Source organism: Rattus norvegicus, chromosome 7, assembly GCF_021556685.1.
Source record: "Rattus norvegicus strain SHRSP/BbbUtx chromosome 7, alternate assembly SHRSP_T2T, whole genome shotgun sequence".
Classification (NCBI taxonomy): domain Eukaryota; kingdom Metazoa; phylum Chordata; class Mammalia; order Rodentia; family Muridae; genus Rattus; species Rattus norvegicus.
This window is the reverse complement of record NC_141540.1, coordinates 13,755,369-13,782,795: the sequence shown is the minus strand read 5'-3', so window position 1 is coordinate 13,782,795 and position 27,427 is coordinate 13,755,369. Positions and strand designations below refer to the sequence as shown.

Here is a 27,427-nt window from a genome sequence, read left to right as displayed (position 1 = left end):
GTGGGTGGTGGGTGGTGGGCGTGCCATGGAGCAAGGAGGTGGGTGGAGCATGTGCCCATTGGAGTTTCCTGGTGTTGGGGGCAGGTCCTCAGACCTTTGGGAACAGCAGGGTTGTGTTCATCCATCCATCCCAGCCACAGAGGTCCTCACATGATAGGCCTGGGCTGTCACCAGCAGCCGCCTAGTCAGGAAAAGCATCAAGGATTCTGTTTCCAAAAAGCCAAGAGGGGGTATCTGTGGACCTGGCCCCAGGGCATCATCTTGGTTCCATCTCAGCTCCCAGCTGGGGCCACACACCTGCCATCTCAGCTCCCAGCTGGGGCCACACACCTGCCATCTCAGCTCCCAGCTGGGGCCACACACCTGCCATCTCAGCTCCCAGCTGGGGCCACACACCTGCCATCTCAGCTCCCAGCTGGGGTCATACACCTACCATCTCAGCTCTCAGGAGGCTGAGATAGGAAGATCAGGTGTTTGATCCTGATTGAGGCTGGTCTCAATCTGTCTCAAAGCAAAACAAAAGCTCTGTTCTGCACTACTCTCTCAGGTCCCCTCCCAAGGCCACAGAGTAGGGGTCTCGGGGCTTCTGGCAGAGCTCAGATCCATGGATGGTGTTGGCAGGACACTCTGATTCTCTCCAGGTAGAAACCGCTGTCCTGCAGCTATCAGAGGCCAAGAAGCAAGCAAGAAACATATCAGAGGGGACACCTCACAGTGGGGTGGACAGAACCTAGCTTTGGAGGAGAGGTACAGCAGTCTCTCTCTCTCTCTCTCTCTCTCTCTCTCTCTCTCTCTTCCTGTCTCTTTTTTTTTTTTCTAGACAGGGTCTCACTATGTAGTTTTTGCTGTCTTGGAACTCACAAAACTTTCCCTGCCTCCATCTCCTGAGTGCTGATATTAAAGGCATATGCCACATATGCCACCACTGCTCAGTCTTGAGGGAACCACAGGGAGAGTCCTCCCTGCAAATGTCACCTAGTCCTAATGTCCCTGGGGACAGGAGGCTCCTCCCACGCATTAGCTCAGACTATCTAGCCACCCAGGCAGAGAGTGCTTTGATCCAGCTTGGAGATCAGGTGGCCACAGTGTCCCACCCACTGGGACACATTGTCTTAGGCTCTCCCCCAGATCTCTAGCACCCGCAGCCTTGGGTCTTCACCTTTCTTGTCACTTTCAGACACTAAACTGTCCCCTGCTTGGTGGCACAAGAGTCTGAGTCTGGACTGGGCAGGGGACAGGAAAGTGGACACAACTCCTTCCCTTGGAGTGAGGCGTAAGTTAACATCTGGAGTCACATCTACTTTAAGGAGCTCGGAAATGTTGGGATGCAGTTTGGCGGCCACCAGGCTGATCAATACATGTGCAACAGGCTTGAAGACCCCCAAAGACAATCAAGTGGCAGAACAGGGGATGTCAGGTGAAGATGTAAAGTCCATGGTCATAGCCCTGCTTGGGGTGACAGGAAGAGAGGTCGTCACATTCCACAGAGAAGCAGATGCAGCCTCAGCCGGGGCCACCAGGCACCTGAGGCTCCAGCTAGGGACATAACACGTGGCAACCAAGTCCTCATTGGGTCAGCCCAAAATACACATCTGTGTTATCCTAGCTGGGACGGAGAAGGGCATCTTGGGAATGCTGAGGCCTGGAGGAGGAACCACGGGTGTCACTGCCCAGGTCCAGCTTTGACATTCACAAGCTCAGAATGTGAAAGGGTCAAGAACCTGGTCCATTCCAAGATGTGCTTGTACCACTTTCTTCAAAAGAAAACAGTGAAATGTATTCAAGCAGCCAGAGGACCCTGGGTGCAGAGGGACATAGAGGGACATGATGGAGCCAGGAGTCCTCAGGCCGCAGAGGCACGATGAAGTCGGGGTTCCCAGGGCTTCTGATGAGGGTTACATGATGTCTGGAAAAATCTCTGTCCATCTCTAGGTTCTGGTAAATCAGGACATGCTGGAGGACAAAGGACAACTAGGGTAGGATCTGTGTCAGAGATGGGAAGCACAATCCCGCAGGAAGACTCAGAGTGAGCTAACCTGTCTGTGAAGGGTTCTGAGCAGAGGAGAATGCTGCTGCCAACATTGCTAATGTAGACCCACCCATGTATTCATCCACCCACCCGTCCACCCACCCACACACACACACACACACACACACACACAAATAACTCCAAACATCCACCCACCCATCCATTCACCCACCCACCCACCCATCCACCCATCTATCCATCCATCCATCTATCCGTCCATCCATCCACCCACCCATCCATCCATCCATACACACACACACACAAATAACTCCAAACATCCACCCACCCATCCATTCACCCATCTATCCATCCATCCATCTGTCCATCCATCCATCCACCCACTCACCCATCCATCCACCCACCCATCCACCCATCTATCCATCCATCCGTCTGTCCATCCATCCATCCACTCATCCACTCACCCATCCACCCACCCACCCATCCACCCACCCACCCTTCCATCCATCCATACACACACACACACACACACACACAAATAACTCCAAACATCCACCCACCCATCCATTCACCCATCCACTCACCCACCCACCCATCCATCCACCCATCTATCCATCCATCCATCTGTCCGTCCATCCACCCACCCACCCATCCATCCACCCACCCACCCATCCATCCACCCATCTATCCATCCATCCATCTGTCCGTCCATCCATCCACCCACCCACCCATCCATCCACCCACCCATCCACCCATCTATCCATCCATCCGTCTGTCCATCCATCCATCCACTCATCCACTCACCCATCCACCCACCCACCCATCCATCCACCCACCCACCCACCCATCCATCCGTCTGTCCATCCATCCACTCATCCACTCACCCATCCACCCACCCATCCATCCATCCACCCACCCATTCATCCATCCGTCTGTCCATCCATCCACTCATCCACTCACCCATCCACCCACCCACCCATCCATCCACCCACCCATTCATCCATCCATTCCTTCATCCATCCATCCGTCTGTCTGTCCACCCACCCACCCATCCACTCACCCATCCATCCATCCATCCACCCATCCACCCATCCATCCATCCGTCCATCTGTTGTCTGAGTTGCATCTGAGCTGCTCATCGATAGCCTTGTCCTGGCTAACATGCCCCACAGGTGGGAGGCAGAAACCCCGTGTGTTATATAGTCCTGCTTGGGCAAGACCTGCACGTGTTCACCAGATGTTCAGTCACACAGATTTGAACTGTGATAAGAACCTTCCAAGAAATCTGCTGACCTCTGGGCTATACCCACCTCGTTTCCTGGTCCTCTGTCACCTCTGCTGCCCTGTGGGTGGGGAGGAGACAGGGTGTTATTTGTCGGTCGGTGACCCTGGGCAATTCTCATTTATTTGTTGGGGCCAGAACCATTCCCAGGATGGCACCACCATTTCACGCTTTCAGGCAGAAGCAGGAGTCAGTCTGCACCTGCTGGGTAAGGGACACACCCAAACTGACACAAATCAGGGGCGGCTGCCCAGGTGTCACAGAGCCTGGGAAGGCACTGGTCACACCCTGTTTTCCCACAGTGTCCCCTGGGGTCCTGTCTCAGCCTGCCGTCCTGTGCATGCGCACCTGTCCTCTTCTTCCACAGTCTCTGGTTTTTCTTCAGACCTGGGCAGGAGGAACTCGGGCTGCGGTGGCCGAGCGCTGTGAACAGAAAGAGTGAAATAACAATGGGAGGCAGATGGGTGGCAGTGGAGGTTGGGGCTCTAGGAGTAAACTGGCCTTGCCAGCCTGGGCTCATGTTAGAATTTTGTTCCTCCTGGTATGTTGGAAGGAACCGATGATCCAGCATGGGGCAAATGTGACCCATAATGCAAGGAGTGAGGAAATATGTAGCCCAGGCTAGCCTGGAACTCACTATGTAGTAGAGGATGACCATAGACTCCTGGTCCTCCTGCCTCCTCACCCCAAGTGCTGTCACATCAGTTTATGTGGCTCTGGGGACAAGGCTCAGCAAGGCCAGCACTCTGCCAATTGAGCTGAGCGCCAGCTGCTGCCCTCCCCAGTCCAGACTTGGACGATGTGGGCAGCAGGAGGTGACCTTGCTGATCACAGCATCTGCCGTCCAGCACTGTGGAGACTGAGGCCTGGATTGGGAGACCAGCCTGGGCTGCCAAAGGAGACCTCGTCTCAAAAGGAAAAACAAAGTTAAAATGGAATATCCTCAAGTGGGTCACCGCGCTCAGGGAGAGACCACATCTGCAGCTGGGACAGCACGGGGACCTGCTGGACTCTACCCACTGCTACAATGCCTCCCCCATGAGATCACTAGGCTCTTACCCGGCATGAAGAGGAATACAGTTCTGACACCATGCCAGCAGTTTAAATTGGACAAGAGGCGCAGAGATGGGGGCAGGGAATGAATGGACACCCCGTCCCCTTGTCCCCATCCAGGAGGAGGGGCTTCGTGTGGGATGGGAAGTTCCAAAGTGGGGATCAGAGGCGGCACAGCCCAGTGACTGCTCTGCTGTACACTGGTGACAGGCCAGTGAGAGAAACAACAAAGATGAACACACAAGGGCCTCACACCTAGTTCTCAAGGTCTGGCAGTTGTGTGGTATGTGACTGTGTGTGGCCAAGCCAGTGGGTCCTTAGGGGACTCCCATGCCTGAGACCCAGGACACAGCCAACGTTATTTGTTTTTTTTTTTTTTTTTTTTTTTTTTTTTGGTTCTTTTTTTCGGAGCTGGGGACTGAACCCAGGGCTTTGCGCTTCCTAGGTAAGCGCTCTACCACTGAGCTAAATCCCCAGCCCCCGAATAGAACCTGGGGAAAGTGTTGAGAGCTTCTTTTTTTTTTTTTTTTTTTTTTTTTGGTTCTTTTTTTTCGGAGCTGGGGACCGAACCCAGGGCCTTGCGCTTCCTAGGTAAGCGCTCTACCACTGAGCTAAATCCCCAGCCCCAGCCAACGTTATTTGTATGAATACGAATTTTGGGGTCACCCTGTTTGTGCTCTGAGTTGAGTAAGGCTTTCAACATAAATGAGGGAAGTGGGGCCCAGCGACATGGTTTAGAAGGTAAGGGGGCTTGCAGCCAAGTCTTAATGACCCAAGTTCAATTCCCATTGGATGGAAAGAGAACTGACTCCGCTCAAGTGATCTCCGCACGAGTGCCATGGCTTGCACACCCACATCCACAACAGAGAAATAGTAGCTAACAGTCTTCTTTGTTTCTGTCTTTCTTTTGCTCATTTTTAACTACCCTCCGTTAAAAGTGCTGAAGACAGAGTTCAGGGATAACTACTGGTCAGAAAATGTTTCTTCAAGCAAGCCCTGTTCCCGTTACGAATACAAGGTTGCCAGAGTCGTGTAGCTCATCTGGTCTTGCTAATGCACGTGTATCTCAAGGACTTCCGGAGACCTGGTGTGAGAGCCCAGACCTTTTGTGTGTATAAGGGTGCATATGTGAAGGTCATAGGACGACTTGCATGGCAGTCATGTTTCCTTCCACCACACGGGTCCTAGAGAGCAAATTCAGGTTGTCAGGCCCGGGAGCAGCCCCAGTGCAGGCTGAGCTATCTCACTGGCCCAGTCCACCTCTTTTAGATGGGATAGCTCACTGAACCCCAAGCTTGCTGCTTCAGATAGACTGGTTGACCTGTGAGTCCCAAAAATCGATCTCTGGCTCCCTCGTTTTTTTACAGATTGACACAGCTTTGCCAGGCATGTTACATGGATGCCGGGAATCTGAGCTCAGGTCTTCACACTAGCCTGCCAGCACTACCCATCCCCCCTTAGCTGTCTCTACGTCTTTTTTTTTTTTTTTTTTTGGTTCTTTTTTCCGGAGCTGGGGACCGAACCCAGGGCCTTGCGCTTCCTAGGTAAGCGCTCTACCACTGAGCTAAATCCCCAGCCCCCTGTCTCTACGTCTAAAGGTGGAGTCGAGCAGTGAGTCGCCAGCGACAGAAGCCACCAAGCCAGCACTCAGATCCCCGGCCCTGTCAGGAGGCTGTGCACACTGACCTCTCCCTCTTGGCTCGGAGTCTCTGTTCTTCATATCTGAGGGAAAGAAACACAGGTACAGTGAGTGATACTCAGGGAGGGTAGGGCCTTGCCCAGAGCTGTAAGGGCCACAGAGGCTAGGCAATGGGGACTGGGGATATGGAGAGGGACCAAGCTTCAGTGTGGGATTGGCTGAACTGTGTGTTGAGATGAGGTTTCAATGGCCAGTTTTCTGTAACATGTAATTTTTAATTGGATTTATTTAACTAATATATTTGAGTGTGCTTAGCATGCAGTTCCCACAGTGGCCAGGAGGGGGCGTCGGGGCCCTGGAGCTGGAGTAACAGGTGTTTGTGAGGCACCATGTGGGTGCTGGGAACCCAACCTCTGTCCTTTGATGGAGGAGCGGGTGCAATGACCACTGAGCTGTCATCCCCTCCACCATAGTGCTAAGTAACCCCCAAACTCGGGGACCCTAGAGGCCAGAAGGACACTCACTGCAGGACACAGGCTGGCAGCTGCACGTGCTCCATGGGGATGAGCTGCTCCAGCTCCTCGAGGCTGTGCACATACTGGATTTTACTGATGAACTTGACACTGATGGATGGGAATGAGAGTGCAAACAAGGGGTCACCAGACAAAGCCAGGCCATGCCACACCCAGCCCGCCAAGTTGCCCATGCTGGCCTCGAACCCACAACCCTCTTGCCTCAGTCTCCTCCCCAGACTTTTCCCATGGATTGTTCCAGTGGTCGGTGTGGACTGTGATGAATGACAAACACTTCAGATGTGTTTTTTTTTAAAGAAACATTTACTTACCATGTGTGCACAAATAAAAGTCAAGAGGACAGCTTGAGGGAGTCGACTCCCTCAGTCTAACATTCGGTCTCAGGTATTGAACTCAGGCTGTCAGGCTTGGCAGCAAGCTCCTCTACCCACAGAGTCATCCTGACAGCCCTTTGGATGAATCCTTATTTTAAAGAAAGAAAATTCTCCCCCTAGCCTGGTGGTACATGCTGGCAATCCTGGCACTCAAAGAACTGAGGCAGGAGGATTGCCATTTTAACACTGACCTATCCTAACCCAGTTTTAAAAGCAACGAGGGTCAGAACAGATGACTCGGTTGTGCAAGCACCAAGACAAGTTCAAATCTACAGGAGATGCATAAGACACCAGATGGGGTTACAGCTATAACCCCAGAGCTGGAGAGACTGAGATAGGAGGATCACTGTGTCTCCAACTGCAGGCCTGGCCAGTTCCATGAATCTCAGGCTATGAAGACAAAGTGGTGGGTGGAAATCCACTGACCCTCAGACATGCACCCAGGGCACAGCGGCCAGACCGGAGTACTAACTAGGACAGTCACCATGTCCTACCTGATGAAGGGCCGGGAGATGGCCAGCACGGTGCGAATGAACCAGGAGGGGTGGACGATGATCAGGGACTTTAGATTCTTCCTCAGTCTGTGGGGAGAGGAAAAAGGAAGCCATTTTCACAGGTTTGGGGTGTGGGAGCCTGATGGAGACAAGGTAGACCAGTTGCCTCCTTCTCTCCGTAGCCTGTCATCCCAAGACCGCTTAATAGGCTGCACCCTCACACTGCAGAGCGGGCCTTCCAGCTGAACAGATTTAGAAACCTTGGGATGTGTCAACACCAGACAGCAGGAGGGCCACACTGTACAGTCCTGAATTCTAGGAAGTGCTTTCGGATTTTAAAAATCTGTTGGGGGGTTGGGGATTTAGCTCAGTGGTAGAGTGCTTGCCTAGCAAGCACAGGGCCCTGGGTTCGGTCCCCAGCTCTGAAAAAAAGAAAAAAGAAAAAAAAATCTGTTGGAAGCTATTCAGGAAACTCAAAAGCGAAAAGAGCCCAGAACTCACTCACTCACAGACAGACAGACAGACAGACAGACAGACAGACAGACAGATAGACAGACAGAAATAATACAACTTGATCACTGGCTGGAATATTATTCAGCCATGAAAAGGGAAAGGCCTTCCTCCTGTTGCCTCTCTAGAGAGGTTGACACTTGAGGACTCAATTCTCTGAGACACAGATCAGACACAGAAGGCCACACACTATCCAGTGGTCCCTAGAGTCATCAGCCACCAACAGCTACTGGCAGGACTCCTTCAAAGTTTTCTCCACCTTGGCCTTGGGCTTCTGCTCCCTGGACTGATTAAGAACGCTGTTGCTGGTTAAACTTCCTGCCTCAGTGCCCCGCCCCACTCCACCCCACCCCAGAATTCTCACCTCCTGTCAATCATGTGGTAACACTTCTTCAGCCAGCCAATGCCCGGCATCCTCCTCCGGGGCGTGGCACCATTCAGGTACACGATCATGTAGTCCTCAGCCACTAGCAGCTCTAGGCTGCTGATGACATACCTGCCCACGGAGTTGAAAATGGTGTTGCATGTGGGGACACCGAGGGTTAGGACCTGTGTGGGACCCCAGTGTTATCTCTGTGCTCAGTATTCCCATCTGCCTTAGAGTCTTGCTTTGTAGACCAGGCTAGCCTGAAACTCACAGAGTTCCAACTACCTTCTGCCTCCCCTTTGGGTTGGGGGCACCAACTTACAGGAAGAGATTCTCCATGATGTAGTGGTAGTCTGGAGAGCTGCTATCTGGCAGGAAGCAGGCCGCAAAGACGATGATGGCGTTGAGACCTTCTCCGTAGTATCCTGGGAAGAGGCGTCCTGGTGAGTGCCACAGTAGCCCAGGCTAGATCGTGTCCCCCCACTCCCTGAGCAGTGCCAGCTGGTAGGGGGAATGGTGCCCACCACCGTAAGCACCCCAGTGTGTGGTCAGTCATCTGTGGAACCTGAAACTTGAGAGGGCTCAATGTTTCCACCCGTTAGGTGAGCCCGAGGTCCACAGACCTCTGATGGAAACCGAGTCACTGTGTGCTCCCAGGTGACATGGGAGGAGAGGGTCCCGGGGCCAGCGCACCTCCGTGGGTCACCACCTTCATGTAGGGCCGGATCATATGCAGGTCAATGCGATGCTCCTGCTCCCCGATGATGACAGTCCGCCACAGACGGCCATTGGCTGCACTGCCGTCTTCCCCAGAGCCGTCCCCAAACAGGTCTGCGCTGTCACCAGGCATGTTTTTAGCGGTGGCCACTGGGGTGTCATCTGCCAGAGGGTCAGGGGGAATGTGAATCCATGTGTCTTGTCCCAGCATGCCTTCCCTGCAGACATGTATGCACACACGCACACAGAGACAGACAGACACACACGCACACACACAGACAGGCAGACAGACCGACACGCACATACACGCACACATACACACGCACAGACAGGCAGACAGACACACACAAGCACACATGCACAGACAGACAGACAGACAGACCGACAGACACACACGCATGCACGCACACCCACACAGACAGGCAGACAGACACACACAAGCACACAGACAGGCAGACAGACCGACACGCACATACACGCACACAGAGACAGACAGACAGACACACACGCACACACAGACAGGCAGACAGACCGACACGCACATACACGCACACAGAGACAGACAGACAGACACACACGCACACACACAGACAGGCAGACAGACCGACACACACACACACACGCACACACGCATACACACACACAGACAGGCAGACAGACACACACAAGCACACATGCACACAGAGACGGACAGACAGACACAGAGAGACCGACAGACACACACGCTCACAGACAGACAGACAGACAGACAGACAGACAGACAGACACACACACACACACACACACACACACACACACACACTGGTCAGTGTCAATTGTGAACATGGCAGCGTCTGGAATCCTGGGAGCACCCGCCATAATTCCCCAGCACACACGAAGCCCAGGGTTCAGCCCTGCATCCTGTCAGAAACACTGGACACCATTCTAAAATCTTTTTTTTTTTTTTTTGTTCTTTTTTTCGGAGCTGGGGACCGAACCCAGGGCCTTGCGCTTCCTAGGCAAGCGCTCTACCACTGAGCTAAATCCCCAACCCACCATTCTAAAATCTTAAGGCTGGGTGTGTAACCTCACATGCCAAAAGGTGGTGAGACCCACCCTGAATGTGGCCGCCATCCCAGGCACTGGAGCCCTGGACTGAAGAGAGAGAAGGGAGCTGAGCTCCTGGTAGGCACCACGGTCAGCTGCCTCGGTCTCGGGCCTCCATTCCGGCCATGATGGAGAGCAACTGTGACTTGCTGTGGCTACATTGCCATCTCCCATGGGAAGCCGCCAAGACGGCACCTAAGCCTGACTCAGCCACCACTCAGAGGGCCATCAGACCCCAATCACCACCCAAGCCTCATCAGACCCCAATCACTGTTTTGCTCTTTTTCTTTTCTTCTTTTTTTTTTCTTTTTTTCAGAGCTGGGGAACTGTTTTGCTCTTAAAAAAAAAACAAAACAAAAAACAAACAAACAAACAAACAAACAAGGGTTGGGGATTTAGCTCAGTGGTAGAGCGCTTGCCTAGCAAGTGCAAGGCCCTGGGTTCGGTCCCCAGCTCCGAAAAAAAAAAAGAAAAAGAAAAAGAAACAATATTGAGACATAAATCAGGCCGACTTGAATCTCAGCACTTGACAGGCAGAGGCAGGCAGATCTCCGTGGGTTGGAGGCTAGCCTGGTCTAAAGAGTGAGTTCCAGAACAGCCAGGGCCACAGAGAAACACTGCGTCAAGGAAAAAGCAAATGAATAGATAAAGATAAATAAAATTAAAAGGGCCTCCGAGGGTATAGCTCTCCCCAGCTGCCCCGCTCCAGACTATTTGAACCCTGCTCAGTCATCCTCCTGGGCCCTGCAGGTGCTAAGCGAGAAGACACGCCCCTGCACATGGGTCGATTTCTAACTGATGTCTGGGATATGCGGCCGTCCATCCCCTGGTTTACAAGGCTCCGTGCTTAACTGAACCCCATTCTAGAACCTTCTGTTGACATCTAGTTCCCTCTGCCCTCTGCAACTCTGTGGATAGGGTCCCTCTGGACCTTGTTCGTCTGTGGGAACCACTGTGAGAAAGTGGCCACTGAGGCTGAAAGAGGCCAAGTGAAATGGGGGGTGGGGGTGGAGGGTGGGGAGGGGAGGCTGGGCAGGGCAGCGCCCACCATTACCTTCCCACTCAAGCTCATTGCCATTTCCCAAGAACTCCAGAGAGTCAGTTTCATCTGGCGTCTCAATGTCATCCACATTGATGTCCAGGTCATCAGGGGTGTCGAGGAAGTCATCAGACAGCAGAGAGCCCTCACTTTGGTCCAGAGAGATGTTGATCTCTGGGGCCACCAGCGTCTTTCTCTTCCGATGTGCTCCACTCAGGTTTAGGGTGGAGGGAGGAGCTGCCAGGCCACAAGCAAGAAAGAGAGCTCACTCTCCCTGCCACAAGATAGGGTGTTGTAAAGCACAGGCTGACCTCAAACTCACTGTGTAGAGAGGATGGCCTTGAACTCCTGGTGTCCACCTTCCAGTGCTGGACCCCAGGGCTAGCCCCTGCCTAGGACCATCCAGTGAGGGTTGGGGAATGGTCAGGGGTGGAACTCCCTCCTTATTGTTGTAATAATCCTGGTTTTTGTTGGTGTGATGGAGTGGTATTATTAGAAGGTGTAGCCCTGAGCTGGAGAGATGGCTCAGCAGTTAAGAGCACTGACTGCTCTTCCAGAGGTCCTGAGTTCAATTCCCAGCGACCACATGGTGGCTCACAGCCATATGTAACGGGATCCAATGCCCTCTTCCGGTGTGTCTGAAGACAGCAACAGTGTACTCACATAAATAAAATAGATTAATTAATTTTAAAAAGAAGGTGTGGCCCTGTTGGAGTAGGTGTGGCCCTATAGACATGGCTTTAACACCCTCATTCTAGCAGCCTTCAGATGAACATGCAAAACTAACTTTCAGCTCCATGCTGCAATCTTGATGATAATGGACTCTGAACCTGTAAGACAGCCCCAATCAAATCTTGTCCTTATAAGAATCACATTGGTGGGGTTGGGGATTTAGCTCAGTGGTAGAGCGCTTGCCTAGCAAGCACAAGGCCCTGGGTTCAGTCCCCAGCTCTGAAAAAAAGAAAAAAAAAATCACATTGGTGGGCTGGAGAGATGGCTCAGCGGTTAAGAGCATTGACTGCTCTTCCAGAGGTCCTGAGTTCAAATCCCAGCAACCACATGGTGGCTCACAACCATCTGTAATGGCACCGATGCACTCCTCTGGTGTGTTTGAAGACAGCGACGGTGTACTTATATATAATAAATAAATACATCTTAAAAAAAAAAAAGATGTAGGGCTGGAGAGATGGCTCAGAGGTTAAGAGCACTGACTGCTCTTCCAGAGGTCCTGAGTTCAAATCCCAGCAACCACATGGTGGCTCACAACCATCTGTAATGGCACCGATGCACTCCTCTGGTGTGTTTGAAGACAGCGACGGTGTACTTATATATAATAAATAAATACATCTTAAAAAAAAAAAGATGTAGGGCTGGAGAGATGGCTCAGAGGTTAAGAGCACTGACTGCTCTTCCAGAGGTCCTGAGTTCAAATCCCAGCAACCACATGGTGGCTCACAACCATCTGTAATGAGATCTGATGCCCTCTTCTGGTGCATCTGAAGAGAGCTACAGTGTACTCATATATAGTAAATAAATAAATCTTTAAAAAAAAAAAAAAAGAATCACATTGGTTATGGTGTCAGTTCACAGTAGTAAGACAGAAGTTGGTACCAGGGACTGGGGTATTGCTGTCATAGGCCTAACCATGCTTTTGTCTGGAAGAATGTGGATTTGGGGACTTTGGATTTGGAAAGCAGTAGAGGCTTAACGGGCTATCCTAGCAAGAGTATGGAAGATTTTGTTACTGACAGTGATTTGAATTGCATGGATCTGGCCTAAGAGGTTTCAGTGGAGAATTTAAATATGTGGTCTAGAGACTGTTCTCGTGGTATTTTGGTGAAGAATGAGACTATTTCTTCCCCTTGTCAGAAGAGTCTGCCTGCGGCTAAGGTGAAGAGTCTCAGATTAATTATATTGACAAAGGAAGTCTCAGAGACGCCCATCATAGACTTTGTTCTCTGGTTAAATCTCATGAAGAACATTCTAAACATCGTAGCAAACTGAGAAAGGAAAAATATAAAATATATAGTTTGAGTTTTAAAGGGCTCCAGGAAGGGAAACGGAGCTGAATCCTGTGTTGGAGGATATTAAATTGAATTAAGGGAGTGGTGACCTTGGGGCAAGATTCACCCAGTTAAGCTTAGATCCAGGCATGGCAGTGCAAGCCTTTAATCCCAGGAGGCAAAGACAAGCAGATCTCTGAGTTCAAGGCCAGCTTAGACAGAGCAAGTTCTAAGTGAAGAAAACTTGAACCAGGTTTTGTGGTCCACACCTTTAATCCCAGTGCTTAGGAGAGAGACAAGCAGATCTCTGAGTTCAAGGCCAGCTTAGACAGAGCAAGTTCTAAGTGAAGAAAACTTGAACCAGGTTTTGTGGTCCACACCTTTAATCCCAGTGCTTAGGAGAGAGACAAGCAGATCTATGAGTTCAAAGTCAGAGCAAGTTCCAGGACAGCCAAGCTTAGCCAGTGAAGGAGTTGGAGAGCAGAAAGCTGGTGATAATGTAACAGAACAAGGGAACCATGTTCCAGCCCCAGCATGTCACAGAACTGGCAGCTTTGGCCACATGGCTCTGGCCAGAGTAAAAGGGACTACGCCCTCTGGTGGCTTGCATGAAAATGGCTCCACAGGCTTAGAGCCGGACATCATTGGTAGTGTGGCCCTGTTGGAGGAGTTATGTCCCTATAGGGGTGGAACGTTAAGGTCTCCAGTGTTCAAGCTCCACCCAGTGTGGCTCGCAGTCTCCCCTTGCCTATGGATCAAGACGTAGAACTAGGGCTGGAGAGATGGCTCAGCGGTTAAGAGCACTGACTGCTCTTCCAGAGGTCCTGAGTTCAAATCCCAGCAACCACATGGTGGCTCACAACCATCTGTAATGGCACCGATGCACTCCTCTGGTGTGTTTGAAGACAGCGACGGTGTACTTATATATAATAAATAAATACATCTTAAAAAAAAAAAAGACATAGAACTCTCAGCTCCTTCTCTAGCACCAAGTCTGCCTGCGTGCTGCCACACTTCTCACAATGATAACGGACTAAACCTATAAACCTCTAAGCCAGCCCTGATTAAATGTTTCCCTTTATGAGTAAGCATTGCCGAGGCCATGGTGTCTCTTCACAGCAATAGAACACTAAGACACGTCTAGTGGTGAACTCTTCTCTTGGCCTCAGGAGCTCATCGTCCATATATTCTGATCTGCCTGCGCAGCCAAGGAAATCCCCCTGCCTCAGCCTCACATGTTCTAGGCAAATGCCTCCACGCTCAGACATGGATTAAATAAATATATTTTGTAACTGAAAAAAATTCGTGAGCAGGTGTGTGTGGGTACACGGGCAGTGCCCTGCACAGGAGTTTCCTCAGTCCCTCGCCACCTTGGGTTTTTGAGATGGGGACACTCACTGAACCTGGGCATCCGTGATTAGGATAGACCAGCTAGGTAATGAGTCCTGGGTATCCTCCTGTCTCCACCTGTGCAGCGCTACCATCACAGATAAGCTCTACCTTGCGTGACCTCTCTCTACCAGGGTTTGGGAATCTGAACTCAGGTGCTTGTCGCACTGAGAACCCCACCATCAACCCCTGGCGTCCTGATTGGAAGCACATCACCTGCACTTCATCTCTGGGGGATCAGAGACAGAGACATCAGAGAACCATCTTAAGGACACACAGTCAGACATGGTGCCATTTTCAAATGGGAGTTCTCAATCGTGGGCTCTTACCCTTGTTGGCCTTGGTGCACAACAGTACCTCCCCCCAACTCTCCACCCTGCAGGCAGCCCCAGGCACCTGAGTACCCTGAAACCAAGCTCCTCATGTCTGCATTCCACATGCTTACAGGAGGAGTCTTCCACCGTGCTGCCCAGGTGATCCTCCCCGGTGTCTTCTGGGAGCGGTCTGCGGAAGCCGCCGGGAACCAGCATCAGAAATACAGCAGGAGGAATGCATATGAACGGTGAATGACGGTGACAGGTCCAGCCAAAGGAGGAAAGAGAGAGGGGGAGAGAGAGAGAGGCAGGGAGGTTAAGAGCACTGACTGCTCTTCCAGAGGTCCTGAGTTCAATTCCCAGCAACCACATGGTGGCTCACAACCATCTGTAATGGGATCCGATGCCCTCTTCTGGTGTGTCTGAGGACAGCGACAGTGGACTCACATACATTAAATAAATAAATCTTAAAACAAGAAAAGAAAGAAAATTCAGTCAGATCAACACAGTAATGCCCCAGCCTCTGCTCTCCCTCAGCACAGAGTTCCAGAAGCATCCACATGGAAGGATGCCTCAGCCCCCAGCCCCTCACTGCAGGATTCTGGACAGGAGCTCTACTCGAGCCGACACACGCTCCCTCTCACAGATACCTGAAGGGGGGTCCTATCTGTCTCCTCCTGGCTCCCTCAGAAACAGTGGGACACGTATTTCACAGAGAGAAACCTGAAGCAGGTCACAGAGCCCCCGGGCTCAGGGTCACTGCATGGAGTGACTTTGTGCTCTCGGCGGGGTGGTCAGCACAGGCCAGCAGCCTGTACTTCAGGGTGGCCCCAAACAGCCAATCCTCTTACATTGGCTTCCCGGTGTCAGCGAGACCTTGTCTCCACAATCAATCAATAAATGAATACATAAGTATTTTCAAGATTAAAGTCCAGGAAGGGGTGGCGTACACTTTTAATCCCAGAACTCAGGAGGCAGAGGCAAGCAGATCTCTGTGAGTCTGAAACCAGCCTGGTCTACAGAGTGAGCTCCAGGACAGCCAGGACTACACGGAGACACCCTGTCTCAAAGACAAAAATTAAAAATGAAAGAAGATGTGCATGTTCGTGTGAGGCTGGGAAGATGATGAACAGAAGTCCAAGGGACTTAACTACATAGGAGACTATAGGCTAGCCTGGGCTACCTGACACCCTATCTCAAAAGTAAGCAGTGAAAAAGCTGGGCCAGTTCTGGACTGTGGAGTCAGCCTCTGCTATGTGTGCCAGACGCTAACCCCTTAGCTGCTCTCCCACGCCAAAGTGCTGGGTAAAGTAGTACTGAACAACCTTGCACTCTGAGACAGGGTCGCCCTGGAGTTACCGGACTGAGAGATGTTGGTCCAGGTTGGGTGCTGATGAACCAAAATCCTTGCCTCTGCCTCCCCAGCACAGAGGTCAGAAGCCCACGCCTCACCCAGATGCTCATGGCCCCTAGGGATTTGGAGTCAGGTGACTTAGCTAGTCACTGAGCCAGCCCAGCAGTAACCCCAGTTTTGGTTTTGGTTTTGTTGCAAGAGAGTTTCTCTTTATATTCCTGCTGCCCTGAAATTCACTGTGTAGACCAGGCTGGGTTCAAACTCAGAGATCCTCCTGCCTCTGCCTCTGCCTCTGAGCCTCAGCTTTTCAGGGAGGCAAGAGACTGGAGAGAGGCATTCAAGATGGCCAGCATAGCTGTAGTGGTGAATTTAGAATCATCTGGAAGCTTGGCTGGGGACCATGGGAAAGTGAAGTGAGAAAGATACTTAGCTACCTTTTTCTGGTTTTGCTTTCCGTGGGTCAACTGGGAATGAACACGTTAGACAGAACATTCTTGAGATAAACACCCAGTCAGTTTTCAATTGTGTGAGTAGCATGATGAAATCCTATTGTTTTGTGTCATGAATCACCACTTAGGTCAGAGCTTCTCCTCTGTACCTGCTGTGCTCCTGTCAGCTCAGGGGCTGTGTTAGCCATTTATCATGTTGGCCATCACAGACTCAGAGCAGCCATGGCCACAGGACTTTTATTTTATATACTTAGTAATGGCTTCAGAGTGTTACTACATTCAATGTGCCCTAAAGAAATGAGGTGAGGAGAATTTGGAAAATTGATGTTACCAAGCAGTGGTGGCACACACCTTTAATCCCATCACTGGGGAGGCAGAGGCAGGCAGACCTCTGAATTCAAGGCCAGCCTGGTCTATAGAGCTACAGGATAGCCAGGGCTACAAAGTGAGACTGTCTCAAAACAAAAACAAGAACTCAATTGACTTCAGGCTGGGAAGATCCAGAGCTGTAACCCTGTACAAGTGACTCTCAGGGCTCCGTCCCCAGCTTCCTGTAAACCAATCAGGCCAAGAGCTCCCTGCCATCCTGTTCCCAGGGCTAAGACAGAGGTAGTGAGAGTTCAAAGCTTTCTTAGCTACAGAGATAGTTCAAAGCTAGCTTGGGCAATGTGAAACCCTGCACCAAAGTGAAACCAGACACACTCATTCTCTCTGTGTGCCTCTCTATCTCTGTCTCTGTCTGTCTCTCACTGTCTTTGTCTCTGTCTTTCTCCCTCTCCTTCTCTGTGTCTGTGTCTCTGTCTCTCTAAGTGTCTCTCTGTCTCACAGTCTCTCCCTCTCCGGGGACGGAAGCACACAACTCTGGGTGGTTCCCTGTCTGAAAGACTGTGCAGCACACAGGGATCTCTGTGAGGCTGCAGCTGGGCCGGGGTCCTCAGAGGCCTGGTGGGCCGAGTGCCAGGCTGGCATGAATGTAGCATGACACAAGGGAGTATTTATCCGGAGATGGGTGGGGACACTCACTGCCACGGTCTCATGGATAAGGACATCCGTGACTGTGCATAGCTGGACATCACTTGCTGGCCAAGGAGGCCAGGCTCAGGGGCTTCTAAAGAAACACACACTTCTGCCTTTTGTCTCTTGTCAAGAGTCTCACAGAACCCAGGAGAGCCGTGAACTCCCAAAGTATCCAAGAATGACCTTGATTGGACTCCATGATCCTTCTGCCTCCACCTCTGAGTGCTAGGGGATGACAGCCATGAATTTGTGTGCATCTGGGATGGATGTCGGGACTTCCTGCATGCCGGTGCACTGCCCTGGTCCTCGGACTTCCAACCTCCACATATATGCTTTCTTTCTTAGTTTTCCAAGACAGGGTTTCTCTGTGTAGCCCTGGCTGTCCTGGAAGTCACTCTGTAAACCAGACTGGCCCCAAACTCTGTCTCTGCCTCCTGAGTGCTGGGATTAAAGTCGAGCCCTTCCGCCACCTGACCCTATTTGTTTTTTAACTCTGTGTATTAGGGAAGTCAGTGCCACGATCACTTTGTTGTAGCGGTGAATTAGTTAAACTGCTTTGGCTCCCAGAGGGGCTCATGAGCCCTGCACCTGCCCAAGAGCTCTCTGGATTCACAAATGAAACACACACACACACACACACACACACACACACACACACACACACGCAGGCACGCACACTCACTCGCCAGCTAATTTTGATATGCCCTGACTAGCTCAATGGTTAAGCACTTCTAAGTTTCCCAGAGTCTAGCAAACTGTCCCCTCTGGTAATCCTGTATTAACATTTTTAAATTTTATATTTCATCTCTGCTACCCCGCATCCAGTGGGGGAGTGTCCCCTAGAGCTACTTTCCAGAATTCTTCCATGGCTGGTCTGGTTCTTTCCTGCGGCTCTTAAATCTGATCCCTCCTAGTCATAGCGATTCACCATCTCCCACCCGCCCGCACAAATTCAAAGTCCCGCCCCGCCTCCCTGCCCAGCCAATCAATGGCTGTACAGCAATTCTTCATTATCGATGGAAGCCAGCTGGGGGCGTGGACCCTCAGTTCTGGAAGCACAAGATGAAGCATTAGAAACAATCCCCAATACTTTGTCTCCATTTGTTCTTGAGAAAGGGCCTCTCAATGGCCAGGATAACCATGTCTGCATGACCAGACACTATGTCTGGTCGGCAAGCTCCAAGATCCCACAAGATCAGATCACAAATGGCCTCTTGGCTTCTTCCCTGGGCTCTAGGGCTTGAAACTGGATCCTCAGAAATATATTGCAAGTACTTTACCCTGGAAGTCATCTCCCCCAGACTTGTTTTTTTTCAAAATAGTATTTCTTTCTCTCTTTTTTTTTTGAAGATTTATTTATTTTATGTATGAGTACACTGTAGCTGTCTTCAGACACACCAGAAGAGAGCATCAGATCCCATTATAGATGGTTGCGAGCCACCATGTGGTTGCTGGGATTTGAACTCAGGACCTCCAAAAGAGCAGTCAGTGCTCGCTTTCTTTCTTTCTTTCTTTTTTTCTTTCTTTCTTTTTTTCTTTCTTTTTTTTTCTTTTTTTCGGAGCTGGGGACCAAACCAGGGCCTTGCGCTTGCTAGGCAAGCGCTCTACCACTGAGCTAAATCCCCAACCCCGCAGTCAGTGCTCTTAACCACTGAACCATCTCTCAAGTCCTCTCAAAATAGTATTTCATTTATCTCAGGCTAGTCTATAAGTTGCTATTCTGCCTTTGACCACGCCCCAAATCCCTCCCTGGGTGATTCTAGGCAGGGCTCCACCCCTGATCACGCCCCAGCTTTTGAGGGGTGTAGGGGAGAATTACAGGTGAGGGCTCCACCTCTACCACACCCCTGTCCCCTCACTGGGGGACTCTAGGCTGGGGTTTTACTCTGACCACGCCCCTAGACACTCAAGGGGAGATTTCAGGTGGGGCTCCATTCCTAACCAAGCTCCTCTGCTATTTGACACAGGGTCTTGCTCTGCAGGCAGCTCAGGTTAGCCTGAATTACTTCTCTGGCTCCCTCTGTGGAGAGCTGAGCTGTGAGCCTTGGTCAACACACCCAGCCTGGCTACAAGAATTCCCTGTCTGGTAGTCTTGGTAGAAGTGCTTCCAGAAGACTCTGACACCATCAGCAACAATTGCTGTTGCTGCCAGGAGTGACCCGGGGACCTGATGACAGGGACGCTGGCGCCCTCACCTGGGCAGATCCTCATCCTGCCATTCATCCCTCACGTCCACATTTTCCATTCGTAATGTAGCTTCTGTGGTCCCCATGAGAGCTGGAAAGAAAGCCGACTGGAGGCTTGGGTGACCCAGAAGATGATCTGGGGGAAAAAAAAAAAAAAGAACAGACTGAACTAGACAGCCATGACTGCAGCCTCCCACCCGCGACACGCGTCTGTGTGGAGCTTTGACTGAAGTAGAATTCTAGTTTACAGATGAGCACACACGGGACTTAGGTCATCTCCTCCTGTGTATAAACTCAGGCTAACTCATTCCCCCTCCTTTTCCACCAACCTCAACTGTGGAGGAATAAAAACCAAACCAAACCAAAGAAGCCTAAAACACAGCCAACTGGAAGAGGGGGCAGAGGCAGAGGCAGACGGATCTGAGTTCAAGGTCAACTTCCAGGACAACCAGGGATACACAGGGAAAGCTTGAAAAACCAAAGAAACAAAACCCACCAACCTCATTCATAGTATGAATGACTGTCAGGGTCATTTTCCCATTGTGATCAGCGCTTTAAAAAAAAAAAAAAAGGAACTTCTCTTTGACCAGCTTCTATTGGATCCACAGTCCAATCATAAGAACTATAGTAAGGGCTGGAGAAATGGCTCAGTGGTTAAGAACATTGACTGCTCTTCCCGAGGTCCTGAGTTCAAATCCCAGCAACCACATGTTGACTCACAACCATCAGTAATGGATCTGATGCCCTCTTCTGCTGTGTCTGAAGACAGCTACAGTGTACTCATACATAAAATAAATAAATCTTTTTAAAAAGAACTATAGTAAGAATTCTGGAATTTTGGTTTCTTTGGGAAACAGAGAAATGTTGTAAAAGTATGTTTTTCCTTTAATCCCTGGTGCGGGATGTGGGGCTGCTTCAGACCATCTGGAGCAGCTGACTGTAATTTGCCTCATGCTCTAGCAGAGGTGTGGTTTTCCCAGCTATTGATAATTTGTGTGGTTGTGCGACCTTTGGAATTCTGGTGACTTTTCAGAGGACATATAAATGCTAGGACCCTGAGACAGGATGGATGGGGTGAGGTTTGTTAGTAGTCGTGGTCAAAAAAGAAGCAAAAAGAAAGAAATTCGATTCAGGGATCTCTCTCTTCTCTTTCCCTCTCTCTCTCTCCCCCCTCTATCCTTCTTTCTCTGGTACTGACGGGATGAAACGGCTATGCTGCCTAAGGAGTGGGGAAAAGAAAACCTACAAAGTAGCAAAGGCCAGCTACAAGTGTTGCCCAGGGTGGGGCTCTATAAAGAAAAAATGGAAACATTGATTCCAAATGCTGCAAGGGAACAGCAGGGAATGAAGAAATGTTTGGGTTTTTTTTTTTTCTCAAGATGTCAACAAAACATTTATTGCAGCTGCTACCACTGGGATGTCCCCTGCTTTGCTCCCAGAGGGGATTTTCTGGGGTTTTTTTCTTTTTCTTTTTTTTTTCTTTTTTTATATTGTTTCAAACAAAGGTTGGGAAAATTGCAGGTGGAAATGGGGGGGCCTGAGAAACAGCAGCTACAACATGGCTGAAATGGAGTAACAGAAGGGGTCACTCTACTCTTCTGAAAGGGTTGCAGAGTTCGGGGTGCAGCTGGAGAGGTTGAGGGTGGAGATGGCAGCACTTGGGAATCAAGGAGCACCAGAGAGAGAACAAGGCTCCGTCTGGGTGACTGGGAGAGCAGGCAGGTGTTTCCGCAGGTGAAAAGGGGGAAACAACTTCACCAGGAGAAGGTCCGGTCAGAGAGGAGCTGGAAAAGCAGGAAGACAGGCTGATGGGAGAGTTAGGGAAGGGGTGGCCTGGGGTTAGGAGACCACCATCAGCTTTTCCAGTGCTCATACAGCGCATGCCTGCTAATGGTGGGAACACAGTTATGATGAGATGGGATGGCGTCCTACAGAAACGATACACCTAAGGCCTTTTAAAGAGGCTATGGTTTCATGTGGGATGCATCTGCCTTATGTGAAACAAATTTTAAATAACTGGGCTACTGAAAATGGAATTATTCTCTGGAACAAGACATCTCTAAGGGCAATGCTAAAAAAAAAAAACAAAAAACAAAAAACAAAAAACAAAAACTAGGAAGAAGACCTAGGCTTCCAGGCGTATGCAGGCAATGTGATAGGGTTGCCATTGGACCAGTGAGTATAGATCCAAGAGAGATATTCAAGGCAATTTCTTACCATTGAGACATGGCCTTGGGGACCTGGTTTGAGGCCCTGTGACAAAAACTACAGGCCATTTCAGTCAAGGAATAGCACACAACAAAAAGAAAAAAACTTTAAATCTAAGATATAGAGTTGATAGTGTTCTGCTTACTTTAAATTTTATGAATGTTAATAAGAAAGCAGCCGAGAGAGAGTGGGGTTGGGGATTTAGCTCAGTGGTAGAGCGATTGCCTAGGAAGCGCAAGGCCCTGGGTTCGATCCCCAGCTCCGAAAAAAAGAACCAAAAAAAAAAAAAAAAAAGAAAAAGAAAAAAGAAAAGAAAGCAGCCGAGAGACACTGGGTTACAGAAAAATGAAACTGTGGAATTAAATCAGCCTATGTATTATAAGGCTGTGTTAACATTGTGGAATGAAAGCCTGCGGGCTGGAGAGATGGCTCAGTGGTTAAGAGCATTGACTGCTCTTCCAGAGGTCCTGAGTTCAAGTCCCAGCAACTACATGGTGGCTCACAACCATCTGTAATGGGATCTGATGCCCTCTTCTGGGGTGTCTGAAGACAGTGTGCTCACATAAAATAAGTAAGTCTTTTAAAAGGGGGGGTGTGCTGAGAGTTCTGGGATTTTGGCTCTTTGAGAAACAGAGAAATATTTGAGTATATGCTTTCATTTTAATACCAGGTGTGGGATGTGGGGCTGCTTCAGACTGTCCGCAGCAGCTGACTATGATTTGCCTCGTACTCTAGCAGAGGCGTGGTTTTGCCAGCTGCAGACAGTTTCTGTGATTGTGTGACCTTTGGAATTCTGGGGACTTTTCAGAGGACACATAAATGCTAGGGCGCTGAGACAGGATGGGTGCCTTGTGGTTTGTTAGTAGCCAGGGTTGAAGAAGAAGGAAAAGGAAGGATTTTCCTCATTCTTGTCTCCACTGTTACTTTGTTTCTCTTCTATCTAGTGATGGGGGAAGGGGTTGTGAAATTGGGGGGACAAAAGGTAAAGAGAGAACCCACAAAGAAGCAAAGACCAGGTACCAGAACCACACAGTGGAAGAGAGAACTGACTGCCAGGTTAGGTCCTGACCTCCACATTCTGTCAGTGCCTCAGTTTCTCTGTCTGTTAGTAGTTGGATAAGTCATGACTTTTGGGGTGTCCCCTGAGCCTGTCACTCCTCATTCCCACACTCCATAAAATCATTGGCTTGTGTGTGTGCATGGTGTGCACGTGTAGATGGAGGTTATAGGTCAATACTAGTGTCTTTGTCACTCTCTGCTGTTCATTTTGAGGCAGAGGCTTTCTGCACCAGTCCAGGTACCCTCCAGTCTCTGCTTCCCTAGGGCTGGGACCCTTTTTTAGTTCCAGACTTATTTTGTGTATCTATTTTGCCTCCATAGATATCTATGCATTGTGTGCATGCCTTGTACCTTTGAAGGGCAAGAGAGGAGGTGTCTGATCTGGAGCAGGTCTTCTGCAAGATCAGCCAGTGTTCCAACTACTGAGCCACCTCCCTTCCAGCCCCAACTGTGTGTGTGTGCGCGTGCGTGTATGTGTGCATGCGTGTGTGCACGTGCGTGTGTGCATGCGTGTGTCTTTCTTTGTGTAGCCCTGACTCTCCTGAACCTCACTATATGGTCCCACCCCAGCCCAAGTGCAAGGATTAAAGGTGTACATTGCCAACTTGGTCACCTTTACAGTTAGTTATCTATTTTGACAGTGTGCTGTGTTTGTACTTCTTTGACTGTTCAAGGGGGTCAGAGGACAACGTGGAGGTCTTGGGTCTCTCCTTCCACTATGTGGGTCCCCAGCAAACTCAAGCCAAACAGGTCTTTACTGGCTCAGCTCTGTGCACCCAGAAGCCACCGTGGGGGGCTTTTTCTGCAAGTGCTGCAGATCAAACTCCTGTTACAAGGTGAGCCCTTGCACCTCTGTCTGGTTTGTGAACCAGTAGTTACAACTGGGACGGTTCCTCCACCTCCCTCACCAGCAAGGCATTGGACAGCATGGTGCTGTGCTGCCATGGAGACTCCCCAGACTGTCAGATGAAGCACTTCGTGTTGGCAGCCAGTGTTGGGAGGACAGACACATACACACAACTAGGGATGCCCCCAAACCAAACCCTGGCACCCACAGGACCATGTCTGCTACATCATATCTTTCTTCTTATTTCTATGTTGACAACAGGATTCCAGGGTCCAGGGCTTACTACCAAGTCACCCCTAGTCAGTTCCCTGATCCGATGACAAGGGCCACTGCCCAGCCTAGCAATCAATGCTCACACAGCCATGTATGGCTGGTGTCTAGGGTGTGTCTCCAGCAGCCAGTAGATGATGGCCAGCAGCTGAGAGGTGCCTGGGAGACTTGGAGTCCGGAGGAGGCGGGGCCCACTTGAATGTCATCACTCATTCATGAAGAAGACAGTGAGACACAGCAGGAGAAAAAAAAATCTGTCCCCCAGTGTGTCTCAAACCTGGGGTGAGCAGCTGGCCTCCCCAAGCGCTGAGTCAAATCCATTGTGTCTGTGCAGGGAGGTGACATGGGTCCTCCGTGACCCTCATGAGCAGGAAAGGACCCCTCTCATCTACACACTTCCTAGACCTGGGTGTGGTGGGTGTCCAGTAGATGCCAGGTGACAGTGAGGGGCCAGGAACCCCCCAAAATCCAGGATAAACAGTGCAGGTCCCGGCCGGTGGCCATGCTGCTAAGAACCCACCCTTTTTAATGTATATGCAGTGCTGATTTCTCCGAGCCGCAGGCAGGGTTATAAATAGAAAACACCCGACACCGGATGGGAGGTTTACCGCCCTCAGGATGCTCTGCCAAGAACTGGGGCTCTAATCCTTGGGCTCTGCGTTCCCTCACCCCACCCCCGACCCTTCTGGCTGGCGCAGTATCTGCGCTGGGGTGCCGCCAGCGTCTCCCCAGTAAACCTTTCCACACCTGGGCTGGAAGGAAGGGACAAATGACAATTTAAATTTCCAGTTTGCAAAAGGCCCACTCACCTCGGTGGCGGCGGCTGCCCGTGCGCTGTCACTCGGACACAAAGGCGGGCATTTCTTGGTGGTACCCAGGCGAGGGGCCTGGCGGAAGGATGCTCAGGGCCAAGTCCACATCCGAAGAAGGTCACCCAGGGCGACGTGGCCACGCACACCTGTGAGGCCCAGCTGTAGAAGGCGGCGCCGTGGGTTAGTAGCAGCACCCCTGTCCCCCTTTAGTCTCCGTGTCCCCCGCCATCGCGGCCCAGGCCTGCTGCGGCTCTGGCTTTTCCCTTTCTGATGGCTGAGGCTCTGTCTGCCCTCAGATAGTGAAGGAAGCTGCTTTTGTGTGCAGGGGGCGGGCTCAGGCCTGATAGACAGCTCCAGCATCCCTACCTGCATCCTCCTCTTCCCATTGGCTGAGGGGAAAGCATCTCTCTCAGCCATGCCCAGACCAGAGCGGGTGCAAAAAAAAAAAAAAAAAAAAGGAAGAAGAAGAAGAAAAAGAAAATCTCTGAGATGGTGCCTCTCACTTATGCAAAACCACAAGAGAAAATAAATAAAAATAAACGGAGTCGTGGCCTGGCTCTTACGGGATGGGGGCGGGGAGCCTGCAGGGCTCTTTGGTATAGGGAAAAGAGACGCCCTTGAAACCATCTTTGAGGGAAGAGAAATGGAGGTTTCCAGATCCCCCTTCCAGGGTGAGTCAAAGGGTCCCTTATTCATCCAGGACAAGACTGGGTGTTGGGATGAGGCGGCCCTGGCTGACTGTTTTTTTAGATGCACTGGGTCTGCGCTACCGTGGAAACAGCGCCCCCTGCAGTTGCTCAGAGGAATTCTAGAACCTGATGGAAAAATGGACAGCTCCTCAGCACAGCATCTACAGTCGGATGGAAAGACAGTTTGCATCCTGGTCTCGAGTACTGGGACCGCGGAGGCAGGGGGATTGCAAGTTCAAAGCCAGGGCGGACTACAGAGTGAGCCTAAGTTCAGCTTGGCAATTTAATGAGACTCAGAAGTGAGACGAGGGGTCATGGGGGATAGTTCGGCGGGTGTGCGTGGACATGTCAGGAAGGCGTAGAAGTTGGGGCTAACTGAAAAGCAGTCGGAGAGCCATTGATGTCAACTTCTGCCCTCTGCATGTGCGCTGACACATGCACACACATCCCACCAACATAAAGAGAGTAGTGGGGGGCGGATCGAGGTGATGGAGAATTCCCCAGTGATGGTCTGGGGGCGTGGTCAAGGGATGGAGACTCACGAGAATCCCCCCCCTCCCCGAGGATCTGAGGGCGTGAGTGGTTCTGGGGGAAATGAAGAGTAAACTGGCAATTTGATTTAGCAGCTGGGAACTGCGGTCGGTTTCCAGACGTTACCAGAGGTAAAAGAAAGCAGAGAAGGATCTTCCCAGGGTTCATAAAGAACTAATCTGTCCAGACTTTGGTCCTGGAAAGTAGGAGAGAATACATGTTTGGGATTTAACCCCCACCCCATTCACTTATTGTACTTTCTTATTTTCCCGGGTAACCTCGCAGGGTAGTGGATCTCCAAGGTTCTTTCTGCACATCCTGTGACTTCCTGCCACACGTCTTTGCCTGTGCTGTCAGTGCTCTCAGACCTCCGACGTTCATATAATCACATGTGAGTGTAGATCAGATAGTCTCCCTGCAGGGTTGGGGATTTAGCTCAGTGGTAGAGCGCTTGCCTAGCTAGCACAAGGCCCTGGGTTCGGTCCTCAGCTCTGAAAAAACAAACAAACAAACAAACAAAAAAAACCCAAAAAGATAGTCTCCCTGACTATAGGTTTGTTCTAAGTGTTTCCCACCGTGGAAAACGTGTGGCTGCCCGTCTCACTGAGCACGAGGCTTATTCAGCTGTTGGTATGACTGTCCCTACCGTCGACTTTCAGAACCTTCCATCTATCCACACTGCGGCTGAGGTCCACCCCACACTGTCTCCATCATCCCTACTTCCTGTATCCCACTTCCTGTGTCTGTCAGTCTGAGGACGACAGGGACCTCCTGGGAGTGAGATCCTGGCCTGAGTGTCCTTTTGTGCCTGGCTCGTCTCGCCCTCAAGGGCCATCCATCCATGTTGGAGTAGGTGTCAGGGTTTCCTTCCATTTTCTAGGCTGAGCATTACTCCATTTTGTGTGTTCCCTTTAGTACACAAATTCACCCTTCTAGAACAAGTTGGAAACTGTTGGACTCCCCGGGAGCAAGTCAAGGGCACAGGGCTTGTAATAAATAGTAGGTGGAGAAGTCATATGTAACTCACGGTCTTCTGCCTTCTAGAAAGATGTGGGCCACACACCTAAGCCGGGACAAGGATGGTCACGTGCTACCCACCCGCCCTCTCGGCCTTGGTATTCCCAAGCTGTCTGTCTAAGAATCAGCCAGTTCTCCGCCTTGCTTCATAGAAGACTTGAGGAGGGTGGCGGTGTGCATGAACAGGTGATGGGGCTTGCC

The 27,427-nt window shown here is 50.7% G+C and overlaps 1 protein-coding gene across 1 annotated transcript; it reads right to left on the bottom strand.

Moving 5' to 3' along the window:
• Nucleotides 1-816: 816 nt before the first annotated feature.
• Nucleotides 817-25,412, bottom strand: Atcay (ATCAY kinesin light chain interacting caytaxin). Its single transcript, NM_001040190.1, is given in 13 exon segments — nt 817-1,953; nt 3,298-3,330; nt 3,618-3,692; nt 6,009-6,044; nt 6,486-6,584; nt 7,363-7,449; nt 8,237-8,368; nt 8,562-8,664; nt 8,933-9,118; nt 11,097-11,318; nt 14,919-14,977; nt 19,803-19,929; nt 24,987-25,412. Coding segments are annotated over 12 exon segments (1,119 nt in total). The 5' UTR covers nt 19,880-19,929; nt 24,987-25,412; the 3' UTR covers nt 817-1,943.
• Between the last annotated feature and the right edge of the window lie 2,015 nt (nt 25,413-27,427).